We start from the raw sequence: 16,446 nt of genomic DNA on the forward strand, positions 1-16,446 counted from the left end.
TGACTGCGTCCTGGCAGCTGTCAAATCGATTGGGCCTCCTTGCACGCAAAACTGATATTACCCACATTGAGGGAGATATTTACTTTGGTTCTAGCTCTGACGGACTGCCACGAACTGTCAAACCCACTGAAACGCAGCGTTTTCGTTAGTATTTGGATCGTTTCGACGTTATTTATAAAATTTGAATGTGATTGTGTTGCCGATGAATAATACAGGATTGAAATTTTGCTCTCGGACCTACTAAAAAATACAATCGACTTTTTGTAAAGTGTAGCACAACAAAAAACAACCACAGTGACAGTCCACGATTTCACAATTTTTTCGCGATTTTTTAATTTTCATTTTTGCTATGGGTTAAACTTTGTCCATTTCTTCCTATGTCAAAAGAAGCAATTTTGCATCATTAGTTTTTCCATACAAATCCCCATACAAAATGGATATGTAAATGTAGGTATGAGATTATGTATCCTGAGAAGGGATTTTCTGATTGATTTGATTTCTTCGGCAAAGTTGTAGGTTATGATGAGGACTTATCGGAAAGAAATAGGTACACGGAAACAAATATTTCCGATTTTTTTTATTTAACTTTTTTGACTTAAAGTTTGGTTCCCAAAATAAGTACTTTTTTTTATTTTTCGATTTTTTCTCTATGTTTAAGGCCGTTGCAAATATTGTTTGAATATAAAAAATATATAAAGATTGAAATTACAAGCCTAGGTTGAAACATTTGGATGAAAAAGTATTTTAAAATGCATTTTTGCTTTCCGATCATTACATTTCAAAATATTGAGAAATAGACGGATATTTTTTTTCGCGACAAAAAAAACTTTATAGCTTTTTCAAAGGAGTTCAAACATGCCAACTACTGGTTGATTAAGCTCTAATTTTTATTAAAATTTTGAAGCTTTTAAAAAAAAAACTTGTCCCTTGATTATTCAGGCTGACTTTGAAGAGGAGGTCGACATAAACTGTAAAAAATATTTGGAACGACCTTAGGGGACTAAAAAATACATCTTTTGAATCACAGTGAGAATTAGTTAAAAATCTGGTTTAGAAGTTCATTTTTTTTTAAGTGGTTTTTGAAAAAAAAATCGAAAATATGGTAAAAAAAACTTTAAATCGAATTTGCAATTGAAAACAACTTTAAATTTTTTTGATAAAATGTCAAGTTATGGCCACTTTTGGGTATTTATTTTCAATTTCATTATATCTTTGCATTTTAATTATAATTCATAAAGAAAAATACCTACGATTTGGTTTTTGATTGGCTGAAAAAACTTCCTATGATTTTCTCTCTGGAGATTCGAAAATCGAGCAATTAGTTTCAGAGATTCAGCCTTCTCTAAGCGTCACCTAATTTGCCTGTAATTTTCTAATGACGGTGTCTCGAAAAACTACCGGCCCGATTTTCAATGCTAAAAATTGAAATTTTTGTGAAATTTTCTGATATTTTCAATAAAAATAATTTGAAAATTTGAAAATCAAGCTTAACTTTTGAAAAGGATTTTAAAAAGATAATTTTCCTTTTTCTTATTTTAGACCAAATTGTAATTTTCAGAATATTTTTATTGAAGAGATCAGAAATCTTCGTAAAAGTTTCGATTTTTTTGTGAGGCTGTATCTCAGAAACTAATTGTTCGATTTTCAAATATTCATAGAGTAGTAAATTATAGTAAATTTTTTCAGCTTCTTCAAAAATATTTTTTCAGTGGCGCTTTTTTTCAAGAATTATTTTTTAAACTCAAAAATCTAAAACAAAATCGAAAATTTATACCTGAAGTAACAATAACAATAACTTTTAAACGTCCTTTTCTATGCAAAAAATACTAGGTACTTTTCGATTGCAAATTCGATTTTGCTTTAAAAAATTAGTTTTAGTTTTTTTTGTCCATTTTTTTACATTTTTCAAAAAACACTACATTAAAAAAATCATATCTCTTAAACAAGACTTTGCACCGTGTGACTATGTCTCAAAAGATGTATTTTTAAATCTCTTAAAATGAATCAAAAAAAAATCCACAGATTCAAAAGTATGTATTTTAGGATTTCAATTTTAGGTCATAAAAAGTTAAACAAAAAAGGGGGAATATGTTTTTCCGTGTACCTATTTTTTCACAAAATGCTTCAATTCTGATGAATGAAATGTGAATCCATTTTTTTTTTATTTCAATTAAAGCACATTAAAAAATAGTCAAAGTTGGTATTCGATGCTAAAGCTAAAATTTTGAAACTTTAAAGCAGTCCTTTTATCTGTACACTCATTTTAGTGTGTATTTTTCACACAAATCACCCAGTTTCCGTCAAATCCATGCACCCTCATTTCAAATCCCTCAGATTTCATCTAAACCGAACTCACTCCGAAATGAGTAAATGAGACATCTGTCAAATTTGAGCTGGGTGATGAATAGAGAGAATGCGTAACGTGATTTTCGAATGATCCCACTTTGTTTACATCTACAAAGTAGGAGGCTGTTCAAGCACAAACATGACTTTTTTCTTACTGGTAAACGAGCTGTTTTATAAACAGTAGTATATGTTTTATTTTTTCTAGTTTTTTACATTTTTTGCTGGAAAATTGTGCGTGTTTTTTTAAGTTTCGATCGGTTAGAAGAGGTTTTTCTTTTTTACGGGTGACAAAGAACTGCGGCGAGAGTGTAATTCTGTGATGTCGCAGATAAATTCCCTGGCTGATTTTGGAATCTTTTTGGTCCAGCGAAAAAAACATTACTAATTCAGCGAAACTGATCCAACAAACAGAGAAGATTTTCAATCGGAATCAAACAATAAAGACAGCTTCTGTATAAATAAAACTGCATTGACACCACAAAAAAAAACTTCCATTCATAATTATAAGAAATGACAATCTCGTCGTCAACTTTCTTAAGATTTCTTGACTTCAATTTCTGGTTCTAAAAGCCAAACTTTTTTTATTCTTGCAAAAAAAAAACAATTTTTAATGATCGATAACAATACTCTCTACTTTTGGCGAACAGTAAATTGGTTCCACTTTGACAGTTCAAAATTGAGGCCGTTTTGCGAACCACTATAAGGCTTACTAGGCCCAGTGAAAAAAATATAATTTAACTCAAAAATGACGAACTCCTCGTCACTGTGTCGAGCTGTAGCTGTCACAGCCCTGCGAAGTATGTTGGCTGACATACTGGGCAGTCAGTCAAAAAAACCCAGCTAGAAGTCCCCTGACAAAAATTTTTTGCTACAAAGAGATAGGAAACCTGATGCAAACAAACGTCCAGCTGTCATGTAAACATACTTTGAATGTGTTGGTAAATTTCTGACTAGAAAGCCTTATTCAGCACCCAGGATTTGTGTAATTTTTTTTTTTTTACTTTTCACAATTTTTTATAGCATTCTTAGTAAAATTCACTCAAATCTGATATTTGCCCAAATTAATCAATACTGATTAAGTTCTGTTTTACCGAATACTGGGTGATTATGAATGTACATGTACTCACAAAAGAGTTTGAGAGCTGTCAGATTTTGATTAGACTTTTAGAATTTAACGAAATTCATCAATAGGCCTAAAATTCAATTTGTGAAGGTTCTGTTTTGACGGAAACTGGGTGATTTTTGATGACGTGTTTCAATGACAACATCCTTCAAACATAGACTAATTTGAATTAAAGCTTGACAGTCAGAAAAAATCCAGAAAAAACGCAACTTTTTCAACAAAATCTGCTAATTATTAAAATAAAGAAGCAGCGAAAGCCACAATTCGCAACAAACAAAAAGTAACAAAAATTTACGTTCCTATATTAATGTATTTATCGAATGGGAATAAAAATCAAAAAAATTAGCAAAAAAAAATAAACGAGAGGAGACGCCAAAAACTGGCATGGCAACAAAGGGAAACTCAATCCTCAAGTCCTGCCCTGTACGCGAATGAGCGGTGCAAAAAATCGTGAAATTATCGTGAGTTTAAAATAGGTAAGGAAATGTTTGTTCTTTCGGCCGAATCGATCTGTATTTTATTGTGAGATAATTAAAAAAAAACAAGTAGAAATTTTACTGTGATGTTTCCTCCCCCCTTGCTTTTGTAATGTTTATCTGTTTAAATGCTAGGGACAACAAAAAATCGACACTTTCTCTCTGCTCCTAATTGAGAAAGCATGTTTAGCTTAAATTTACTCATTCGCGCAAACTGCAACCTTAAAGAAGAAGAAAAAGAAAATAAAACAAGGAATAAAAAAACGACTTACGTTAAGTTTTGAGGTTAAGAGCAGCTTCTGTCAATTCTTGCCATTTTTACTTAAACCACAAAAAGGTTAAACAAATGTAGTAGTGTAATGTTTTTTTTTCTCTCTCTACTGTTTAAAAATTTTATGCCCAATTAGCGCCGTAAGTTGTGTAAACTGTACATATACTATCATACCATACTCGGAAAAAACCTTTGTTTGTAGAAATTTACTCAAAAAAAGATAGGTGAGTGTAAAGAAACAAAACTAGCAAAAATGAGAAACTACGAAAAAATAATGCTCAAAAAAAATATAAATCTGTTGTGTTGTTCAGAAAATGTTACGCCACGTTACCAAACGCGTGTTCTAAATAATGTCTAGTTAAACAAAAAAGAGGAAAAAGTAACGAATCGAGATTATCGTCCCCCAGTTGAGATTAAAAAGTCGTCCCCTTTTTTATTATTGGTCTATAGAAGAAAAATTGTGAGCCGTCGTGAAGCAAATATAGCACAATGAATAGATTAAAAGTTTAAAAAAAAAGATAAACCTTGAATGTGATTCCCCAGATGAGATTTATTGTTCGTGTTTTTTGTTTGTTTGTTTTTTTCGGATCGAGATTTAAGAGTGTTTAGAAATTGTTGGATTGTTAACAAAAGAGAAATATGAAAAGGAAGGCAGTGCAGATACGTATTTCATCTGTTATAGTTGAAATTTATTTAAAAAATTCGTTACACTGTAAGTGATATTATTTAGACAAATATATAGTTTTATTTTATCGCAAAAGTATATTTTAACTCTGATTTATATATGTTTTTCTTTGTAATGCCTTAAATGTTAAAACACTTTGGATACATTTTACTTCCGCGCCGAACCGCGGATAGCAGAAAAAAATCAAGTTGTAATTTGTAAATCGTGTCTAATTATTACGTTTTCCTTCGCAGATTTTGCATGTAGTTAAATATTTGTAATAGATTAAAATTCTTCCTGTAATCGATTATACGTTTCTAGATTAGTAAAGAAAAAATCAATGTCGCAAAAAAATCATCAATAAATGTTTGAAAAGTCGAACAATTCCAAAAAAAGCGATTTTACCTTTTTTCAAAAAAATATCACAATACCCTTTAGTTTATTTTCTATTTTCAACCTAAAACACAAAAACAAAACATTACACGCACATCCAAAAACACTAAGATTTCACCAAAACCTAAAAACCAAACTCAGAGTTACTCAGGAATGAGACTCGGGACCCCATGTCAGATGTGGGTGCATTTCATTCAGAATTGGGTACTAAAGCCCTATCTCAATTTTTATGTACAACGGTAAAAAACACGATTAAAAACCATTTCTGATCACTTTTTTTCATTTTAATGCAATCTTTTTTTTTTTTTTTTTTGACAAGACAACATTTTTTCGCTGGATCAGCTATGGTCCCCTTTGAACGAGCTGTCAAGTAGGAGCTTTTCTGTCAAGAAGGACCGCGAGGTTAATTTTTCAAAATTGATTTAAAAATCCATTTTAAATACTTTGTGGTCGTACAAAGGGTCATTGTACTCAGAAAAATAAGCTCTATCGCTGCAAACAATAATATCAGCAATCTAAGCTTCATTTTAGGACCCAATTAACCGAAAACAACTCATTCTTGAGAAAACTTGGTATGGACAAAAAATGAACCATTTTGGATGGAAAAAACGGATTCAAAACGATCAAAATGACCAAAATTACCGAAATGGCCAAAATAACCAAAATGAACAAAAATGACCATAATAATCTAAATGACCAAAATGTCAAAAATGACTAAAATGACCATAATCACCAATATGACCAAAATGACCGAAATGACCGATATAACCAAAATGATAAAAATGTCAAAAATCACCAAAATCACCAAAATCTCCAAAATGATCAAAATGCCCAAATTCCCAAATGCCCAAAATGACCGAAATGACCAAAGTGACCAAAGTGACCAAAATGAACAAAAATGACCAAATTGACAAGAATGTCAAAAATGACCAAAATGACCAAAATGACCAAAATTACCAAAATTACCAAAATGACCAAATTTGCAAAAATGTCAAAAATGACCAAAATGACCTAAAATCCCAAAATAACCGAAATGACGAAATTGACCAATATGACCAAATTGGCAAAATGACAAAAGTGACAAAAATGACAAAAATGACCAAAATGCCCAAAATAACCGAAATGACGAAATTGACCAAAATGACCAAAATGATCAAAATGACCAAAATGATCAAAAAGACCAAATTTACAAAATGATTAAAATGATCAGAATGCAAATGAATAATCAAAATGATGAAACATATCAAAATGACAAAAATGATCAAATTGACCAAAATGACCGAAATGGCCAAAATGTTCAAAATGGCCGAAATGACCGAAATAGCCGAAATGACAAAATGACCGAAATGGCCAAAATGACTGAAATAACCAAAATGACCGAATTGACCGAAATGATCAAATTGGCCAAAATGACCAAAATGATCAAAATGACCAAAATGACCGAAATGACCAAAATGTTCAAAATGGCCGAAATGACCGAAATAGCCGAAATGACCAAAATGACCGAAATGGCCAAAATGACTGAAATAACCAAAATGACCGAATTGACCGAAATGACCAAAATGATCAAAATGACCAAAATTATCAAATTGGCCAAAATGATCAAATTGGCCAAAATGACCAAAATGACCAAAATGTCCAAAATGGCCGAAATGATCAAAATGCCCAAATTCCCAAATGCCCAAAATGACCGAAATGACCAAAGTGACCAAAATGAACAAAAAATTGACAAAAATGTAAAAAATGACCAAAATGACCAAAATGACCAAAATGACCAAAATTACCAAAATGACGAAATTGACCAAAATGATCAAAATGACCAAAATGATCAAAATGACCAAATTTACAAAATGATTAAAATGATCAGAATGAAAATAAATAATCAAAATGATGAAACTTATCAAAATGACAAAAATGATCAAATTGACCAAAATGACCAAAATGTTCAAAATAACTGAAATAACCAAAATGACCGAATTGACCGAAATGATCAAATTGGCCAAAATGACCAAAATGACCGAAATGACCAAAATGTTCAAAATGGCCGAAATGACCGAAATGGCCAAAATGACCGAAATAACCAAAATGACCGAAATTACCAAAATGACCAAAATGTTCAAAATGGCCGAAATGACCAAAATGATCAAAATGGCCAAAATAACCGAAATGATCAAAATGACCGAAATTACCAAAATGACTGAAATGACCAAATTGTTCAAAATGACCTGAATGACCAAAATGACCGAAATGACCAAAATGTCCAAAATGGCCGAAATTACCAAAATTACCGAAATGACCAAAATGTTCAAAATGACCGAAATGACCAAAATGATCAAATTGACCAAAATGACCAAAATGATCAAAATGACCGAAATGACCAAAATGACCGAAATGACCGAAATGACCGAAATGACCAAAATGTTCAAAATGACCGAAATGACCAAAATGACCATAATGATCAAATTGGCCAAAATGACCAAAATGATAAAAATGACCGAAATGACCGAAATAACCAAAATGACCGAAATGACCGAAATGATCAAATTGGCCAAAATGACCAAAATGATCAAAATGACCGAAATAACCAAAATGACCGAAATTACCATAATGATCAAATTGACCGAAATGACCAAAAAGAACGAAATGACCAAAATGACCGAAATGACCAAAATAGCCGAAATGACCAAAATGACCAAAATGTTCAAAATGACCAAAATGACCGAAATGACCGAAATAGCCGAAATGACCGAAATGACCAAAATCACCGAAATAGTCGAAATGACCAAAATGACCGAAATGGCCAAAATGACTGAAATAACCAAAATGACCGAATTGACCGAAATGACCAAAATGATCAAAATGATCAAAATTATCAAATTGGCCAAAACGTTCAAAATGACCGAAATGACAAAATGACCGAAATGACCGAAATTACCAAAGTGACCAAAGTGACCAAAATGAACAAAAATGACCAAATTGACAAAAATGTCAAAAATTACAAAAATGACCAAAATGACCAAAATAACCAAAATAACCAAAATGACCAAAATAACCAAAATGACCAAAATGACCAAAATGACCAAAATGACCAAAATGACCAAAATGAAATAGCCGAAATGACCAAAATGACCAAAATGTTCAAAATGACCAAAATGACCGAAATGACCGAAATAGCCGAAATGACCGAAATGACCAAAATCACCGAAATAGTCGAAATGACCAAAATTACCGAAATGGCCAAAATGACTGAAATAACCAAAATGACCGAATTGACCGAAATGACCAAAATGATCAAAATGACCAAAATTATCAAATTGGCCAAAATGACCAAAATGATCAAAATGACCAAAATGTTCAAAATGACCGAAATGACAAAATGACCGAAATGACCGAAATTACCAAAGTGACCAAAGTGACCAAAATGAACAAAAATGACCAAATTGACAAAAATGTCAAAAATTACAAAAATGACCAAAATGACCAAAATAACCAAAATAACCAAAATGACCAAATACCCAAAATGAACAAAAATGACAAAAATGATCAAAATGACCGAAGTGACCGAAATGGCCGAAATGGCCAAAATGACCAAAAAACCAAAATGACCAAAATGACCAAAATGACCAAATTGACCAAAATGACCAAAATGTTCAAAATGACCGAAATGACCAAAATTACCGAAATGACCAAAATGTTCAAAATGGCTGAAATGACCGAAATGACCGAAATAGCCGAAATGACCGAAATGACCAAAATGACCCAAATGTTCAAAATGACCAAAAAACCAAAATGACCAAAATGACCAAAATGACCAAAATAACCAAAATGACCAAAATGACCAAAATGAGCTGTGAACCTTTTTTTAAACTTTGAACATAAAAATTTGCATCAGTACTAAAAATAAACTTCCTGTTTGAGAGAATGTCTATTACTATTTAGAAAGATGTTAAAAGTTACATAAAATGATTTGAACGATTTGAACGAATTGATAGGTGAATCTCTGGTGGTGGAATCCAAACTCACCACTGTTTCATAAGCCTGAAACTAGGCAACCAAATGATGAGATACACAACGTGCTGCATAACGAAAGGCGCGTAGATTTGTATTTCCTTTCATAATTTCTTTCATTCCTTATTTAATTGAGTTAGTAGTAAATTTAAAAAAAACGCACGCAATTTTCACTTGTATAAGATGAACATATGAATATTTATTACCAAATGTATCCTTCAAAAAATCTCTTCGTACATTTCAAAGGCCTTAAAAAATGATTTTCCTCAATTTATTCTCTCGATCGAGCCGAATGAGCATGAGCAACAAAGAAAAAAATGTACACATCGAGCCTTGTTAAGTGATAAATATAATGCACATCGCGCAGTAAAATAAAGGTTCAGCATAAATGTATCGAATGTGATTTCTTTTTGAGGTGAGAACGCAAACAAGCAAACAATAAAAACACCCAAACGACGCACTCCTACTCCCTTCGCAGATTGTCCAGCCGAGCTTGCAGGTCCGCGTCGGCGTCCGACACCGGAGAACCCGCTCCGGAACCACCCGCACCGCCCGCTGCTCCAGCGCCAGCCCCACCACCACCACCGGCCCCGAGGGCGGCCGCCTGCGGAGCTTTGACGCCGCCGGCCACCGACAGCGATCCGGAAGCCTGTGGCAGCCCGGACAGCTGGTCGTTCATCTGCAGGCCCAGCTCGTCCAGCACCTGTGACACGATGGCGTCCGTTTCCTCCTCGTCCCCTTCGTCCTCCATGGCGTCGTCCATCGCGTCGTTAATCATCTCCTCCTTCATGTCCATAATCTCCGACTGCTTCTCGAACTCGTGCAGAATCTTCTGGATCTGGGGCAGGTTCAGCTGGCGGTTCATGTTGGACATGGCCTTCGTGACGCCCTTCATCGCCTCGCCCATCGCGTTCTGCGACTTGAGCGTCTGGATCTTCAACGAGACGGCCTGGATGTTGGCCTTCATCAGCATGAACTTGCGCACGTACCGCCGCGTCCGGACCAGATCCTTCGCCATAATCTTGACCGCGTCCATCTGGTTCTCCTTGGCCAGCTTCTTGATGTCGGCGATGATCTTTTTTTCCTGCTGTTCCATCTTCATCTTCTCACGGTCCAAATCCCGCATCGCCTTGTTCAGCGCCCGCTGGTTCTTGCGCATCATCTCGTCCGGGGTCATTCGCTTGCCGAACAGCCACTCCATATTTGATTAGTTCTTCCTTAACCTTCCGGGGAATCGACGAAACAGGAACCGCAACCTTGATTTGTACGACGGAGAAAACTAGACTTTTCGAATGTTTTTCGACTTCTGACTCATCAGCGCCAGTCACAAATTAAATTGCAAAACAAAACATTGACCCTTTCTGACAGCTGCGTGAAAGTTTGTTTTGACAACACAGGCGCGATAGATGCAGCACCCGCCACCAGGGGCGCTTTGATGCTGTCAAATCTCGAGTTGGTGAAATTTGGAATTTTGGCGCGCATTTTCGTTTCGCAAGTGAAAAGTGAACAAGTTGTTGATTCTGTTTGTGAATTTGGCGTGAATCGTTTTGTTATTTTGTGAAATTTGTAAGTATTTCATTATATTTTACAGTAATATCACATGTATCGCACTATTTATGCTTTATATTGCTGTTATTTTCATAACCAGCTATTGTTTGTTATGGGAAAAGCGGTATACGCACTTCGGAAGGAACCGGTCAAGAAAAAAATCAAAATGGGCATCAGCGGCAGCGCAAGCAAGTCAGAGAGGGTGAAGAAAAGCCCCAAGAAATCGCTCCCTCTCCTTTGTTCTGCTGTTCGTAAAGCTGTTTCTTGACCCCTTTCCTTCCGATCTCCATACTAGCCTAAAGTACGGTATGCTGATCGGAAGGAACGCGGTCAAGAAATGTTGCGTGTTCTTTTCGTGACCCCCCCAAGAAAAGTTGACAGTTCGGTAAGAGCGCGATTGACGGTGTGCGCGCTTGAGGTTCTTTCGAGGAAAAAATGAAAAGATTAAAAATATTCAAAACTTAAAATTAATTAGATTAAAAATGTTTATTTAAGAACTTTTAACAACAATTATAAACAAAATTAAGAAATCAATAAATAAAAGCAAATTTAGAAATTCTTAAATTCTAAAACAAGAAAAACTAAAATTAAAAAAATATGTAATTATGAAATAAGGAAATTAAAAAACTATATAATTATGAAATAAGAAAATTAAAAAATTAGGAAATTAGGAAACCAGGGAATTAGGAAATTTGGAAATTATGTTATTAGCAAATAAGTAAAATAAAGAAAATTATGAAATTATGAAACAAGGAAATTTTTAAATTAGGAAATTAATATGTAAGGAAATTAGGATGTTAGGAAGTTAGAAAGTTAGGAAATTAGGAAATTAGGAAATTAGGAAGTTAGGAAATTTGGAAATTAGGGAATTAGGAAATGAGGAAATTTTTTAAATTAGAAAACTAGGAATAAGGAAGTTAGGAAATTAAATTAGGATATTAGGAAGTGAGGAAGTTAGGAAATTGGGAAATTAGGAAGTTAAGAAGTTAGGGAATTAGAAAGTTAGGAAACTAGGAAATTAGGTTTTTAGGAAGTTAGGAAGTTAAGAAATTTTGAAATTGATATGTTAGGAAATTAAGAAGTTAGGAAATTATGAAATAAGGAAAAAATAGTAAATTCAGAAATTAGAAAATCGTGAAATTAGGAAAATAATATGTTAGGAAATTAGGATATTAGGGAGTTAGGAAATTAGGGAGTTAGGAAGTTTAAGAAGGAAATTAAGAAGTTAGGAAATCAGGAAATTAGGAAGTATGGAAATTAGGAAATAAGGAAATTAGGATATTCGGAAACTAGGAAATTAGGAAGTTAGGAAATTTGGAAATTATGAAATAAGATTGGTACAAATGTTTAATTTTTTTTCTGGAATTTTTAAATTCTTAAATTCTTAAATTCTTAAATTCTTAAATTCTTGAATTCTTAAATTATTATTTTTAAAAAAATTCTTTATTCTTAAATTTTCATTCTAGATGATTCAATTTTGGAAGAAATAGAGTTTTTGTTATAATTTTGAAGTTTTCGTAAATTTGTATTTACGAATTTCTATATTTCCGATTTTTTAAACTTTTGGAATTTCGACTTGTACATTCGTTTCGAATTTTAACATTTTTGATCTATTGAATTTATAAAAAAAAACTTTAATATTAAAATTATTTTTCAATTCTGCATATTTTTAATTTTGATTTTCCAAATTTCAGTTGAAATTTTCTTTATTATTTAAAAAAAAGTTATTTGAAATTTCTGAAATGTTTGTTTTTTTTTATCTTTTTGAATTTGTTTTTTGGTTGGATTCCAAAATTTCAGATTATTATTGAATTTTCAGTAAGAACATAGATATTTGTATGATTATTGTCAAGTTTAATTTCACTCTGATTTACTTCATTTTGGTCCCGCGAGTGTGGATAAATCGGACAGCGCAGGGGATTCATAATCCAGAGGTAGCTGGTTGGTACTAGCAATAAATTGTTGGTGACACGATGGCCGACATCTATAAAGACAACTTCTTTTTCTACTCCATTTCGACCAAAAAACTTAATCTGTCCTTTTAGTTTCAATCTCGGTTTCAATATTCTGCTTTTTGAGATTCGTCGAGAATTTTAAATATTATTATGTCCAATACAAAACTCCTAAAACGTTTGTAATTATCAGTCGCATTCAAAAAGGAAAATTACAATTCTTTGATTTTTTCATCATAACATATTACAAACAAGCACCGCGCGAAGAAACGTCAAACGCAATCTTTCCGTTTCTGTTACTTTTCAGCTGCGTACCGCTTAAGAAAAATCTCCCTTGTCCGTTTCTTGGCCGTTTTTTTGTATGGAGTTTTGCGTTCCTTCCCATCTGCGTATTAGCCTTAAAAAGGGAAAATAATAAATGAAGAAACCACAGACAAAAAGACACGTATCCTTAGTACAGGTACAGACCGAAATAGCAAATTCAAATTTCAATTAAAGCAAAGCAACGTTAACATGCCGATGTGGATTATTTGTGAACCAAAACAACAACAAATACCTTATGGGACGGATTACGATTGTTTTCGCTCCATAGAAAAAACTTTTTTTTTAAATTGTCTGCAATTTTCTGCAAAAAGGTGTCCACATGGTTTATGGATAATCAATATTTTCGAATTCTTTCCTAAAATCATTGTTTTCAAATTGTATATCTCCGGTACAAGGTTTAAAACCATCCTAAACTCTTGCAGCCAATCTTTCAAAGGGATCCTGGAGAGTGCCTTAAGTTAGATTACGCCTAGCACTCTCTTTGTCATTTTTCAACATCACTAGAATGCATTGAAACATCACAGACGTTAAAGCGGCCAGACCTACTGCATAAAGTTGTACCGCAGAGAGATGATCCGTTGAAGTGGGTTCAGTTTGAGCACGGAGTGTTCATACAACAACATAATTCTGAATCTATAGGAGAGGAAGAAGCGTGGGGACAAAAGATCATACGCTCCAAAATTTGGTTTATTCGTTGGGAGCACCATGCTAAGAAGGTTTGGTACTCCGGGACCCTCTGGTATGGGCCATTGTTTTTCCACGAATGCCCTTGCTTCATTTGCCGGGGTTATAGCGCCACAACTCGCTCCCATCCTAAAGATTTTTTTCAGTCCTCTAAAACATAAATTTTCATTTCATTTCACCTTCATAAACGGCTTTAGGCCTTTATTGCAAACTAACGCGAGACATTCTCTTCCCCTGAACAGTGTCGTCGTACCATCATGTCTTCAACGACCGCCAAGAGAGTTCGTGTCTGCAACGACAGCTGCGTTACTTTCACCGAAACCAAGGAGTTCAACTTCACGTGGACCATCCAGAATTTCCCCACGTGGATGGCGAAATCTGACAACGAAAGATACTCACCTCGTTTTCCGGCCACCGAAGAGGAAGATTTGCAGTGGGCTTTATCGTTTAAGTGCGAAAGCTCATCGGATGCATCGTATTGTTCACTTTATCTGAAGTTGAAATTGAAACTTTTGCCTGAAAAGAATATCGATGCCATGTATGAGTTCGTGATGATGGACTCTGAGAAGACGATTTTTATGAAGCGAAGCGGTGTCGATAATTTTGGTACGGGAACAAGTTGGGGTTATTCAAACTTCATTAAGAGAGATGAGTTGGAGAATCAAATCGGGCTCGGCAACACGCTCATCATAGCCTGCAAAGTCAACGTAAATGCTGGCATGGTTGACGAAATGATTGAGTCGAGCATCGTTGCGCCTGCAGCGTCCCCCAGCAGCCTGATCGAGGATCTTGCCTCGCTGCTGGAAAGCAAAAAATACGGCGACGTTTCGATCAAAGTCGGAAACCGGAAAATTCTCGCGCACAAAAACATCCTCGCTGCCCGGAGCTCCGTGTTTGCCGCCATGTTCGAGCACAAGATGCAGGAAAAGATCACAAACGTGGTGAGCATCGCCGACATCAAGCTCGTTGTGCTCGAAGAAATGCTGCGCTACATTTACACCGACAAAGTCAACAATTTGGACACGTTGTCCTACCAGCTGTACACCGCCGCCGACAAGTACGACATACCGGCGCTGAAATCGCTCTGTCGGATTGCGATCCTGGGAAATCTGTCGACCGAAAACGTGGCGGAAACGATCATCTGTGCCGACCTGCACAGCGACGGCGAGATGAAATCGCGAGCGATGCAGTTTCTCAGCAGGAACAGCAGCGTCGCTCTCGGAGTGACGAAATCGAAGGGCTGGAAGCAGATGGAAGCGACTCACCCGCATCTGGTCACCGAGGCGTTCGAGGCGTTGGCTAGCAACATGTAATGCTGTAATCCTATAGGAGAGGATGAACTGATGTTAATCTATCCGAACTTGACATATTCTTTCGATATTATTTGCCTTGACTTGAATCCGTTTAATTCATCGAATTATTAAATCGTTGATTTGTTTTGAAAGTGAAATAAAACTGTTGATTTCTCTTATCCATAAATGTGTTTCCTTTATTGAGTAAGGGAAATAAACCGATTTTAAGCCTAATAAGCGGTCGTGTTTGAATGATGCTGGATAATCTGGAGTGTTCCTTGAAATTAACTAAGACCAAGTACACCAACGAGTAGAGCAAGTTATTGTGAACATTTCTGTTTATTTTCAATTTTATTAAAAGTTATTCTATTCCTTTTACAAGAATTTGAAAAAATATTTCCAAAATGTATTCTAATCAAACGAATGCATTGGGCCACGCCCATTTTCCTATTTTCAGCTTAGTTTTTTTTACTTCCAGCGCTCTTTTGGGTCTGCTTAGTGCTGCCAAAATTGATGAAATTTTAAGCGAACACTCACGAAAAGTAGCATTTATAGAGAAAATTTCCTGGCATCACTGGCTCACTCCAACAGGCGCTGCTGGTGGTGTTGGTGGCCACCCTTTGTTTTTTATTTGCCTTCGCTTCTCGCTCGGTTTTCTTCAGCCTTCGATTGGAATGGGTCGTCAAAAGTGAAACGTCAAAAGACTTGGCGCGTTTGTTTTTTTATGGCGCTTGCTAATTATTTACATGTTTCGGGATTATTTTTCAAGTGAGTGGCCAACTTATGTGCAAAAAAAAAACAAGTTGCCGAAAGTTGGGGGCAGTTTTGTATCGAAAGCGCCGTGAAAAAGTAAGCGAAAGTGAAAAGTTGATTTTGGCGATATTCATTAAGCGTTTGACGGTTTCTCGCGTGTGTGTGCCAACAAAATGATGAGAAATGGTCTCGCCAAATAGAAATTATGATCAAAAGTGCATTAAATTAGATCTTTTTGGCCAGTAAGTGGCATACATTTGCGTGCTTACTGGAGGCGGTGCTGTTGCTGGTAATTTTACAGCCTAAATAGTATTTTTGGAGCTTTAATCGAGCATCAAACTCTCCATATGACGAAGATAGGTGTTTGATTGGAAAGGGTATATTTCCCCTACAAAGCTTGAACATCGTGTCCGTGGCAAATGAATTTGTTATAAAATTCTCAATTCATTCCAGCTTGTACCACTTTAGTAAATCAAATTTTCATGTCCATTTGTCTGTGCCCTGACTGACGGACGGGGCCGACAACGGCCCGAAAACCGCCCGACGGCTCGACAAAACGGCCCGAATTCCGACGGTTTGTCCGATCCCGCCCGTGTGGATCAATCGGACCGC

The 16,446-nt window shown here is 35.1% G+C and overlaps 2 protein-coding genes across 2 annotated transcripts; one reads left to right on the top strand and one right to left on the bottom strand.

The window, feature by feature from the left end:
- Nucleotides 1-9,448: 9,448 nt before the first annotated feature.
- LOC120417658 (charged multivesicular body protein 2a) lies at nt 9,449-10,639 on the bottom strand. Its single transcript, XM_039579780.2, has one exon. It carries the CDS (start codon nt 10,480-10,482, stop codon nt 9,745-9,747), a length of 738 nt encoding a protein of 245 aa, XP_039435714.1. The 5' UTR covers nt 10,483-10,639; the 3' UTR covers nt 9,449-9,744.
- A 137-nt stretch (nt 10,640-10,776) lies between these two features.
- LOC120417662 (speckle-type POZ protein-like A) lies at nt 10,777-15,181 on the top strand. Its single transcript, XM_052710449.1, has 2 exons — nt 10,777-10,847; nt 14,032-15,181. Exon 2 carries the CDS (start codon nt 14,047-14,049, stop codon nt 15,100-15,102), a length of 1,056 nt encoding a protein of 351 aa, XP_052566409.1. The 5' UTR covers nt 10,777-10,847; nt 14,032-14,046; the 3' UTR covers nt 15,103-15,181.
- Nucleotides 15,182-16,446: the final 1,265 nt, after the last annotated feature.

This window comes from Culex pipiens, chromosome 3 (assembly GCF_016801865.2).
Source record: "Culex pipiens pallens isolate TS chromosome 3, TS_CPP_V2, whole genome shotgun sequence".
NCBI classification, from domain to species: Eukaryota; Metazoa; Arthropoda; class Insecta; order Diptera; family Culicidae; genus Culex; species Culex pipiens.

Bases quoted from the DNA above. Each gene is read 5' to 3' on its own strand.
- LOC120417658 (XM_039579780.2), bottom strand. From the start codon at position 10,482: ATGGAGTGGCTGTTCGGCAAGCGAATGACCCCGGACGAGATGATGCGC.
- LOC120417662 (XM_052710449.1), top strand. From the start codon at position 14,047: ATGTCTTCAACGACCGCCAAGAGAGTTCGTGTCTGCAACGACAGCTGC.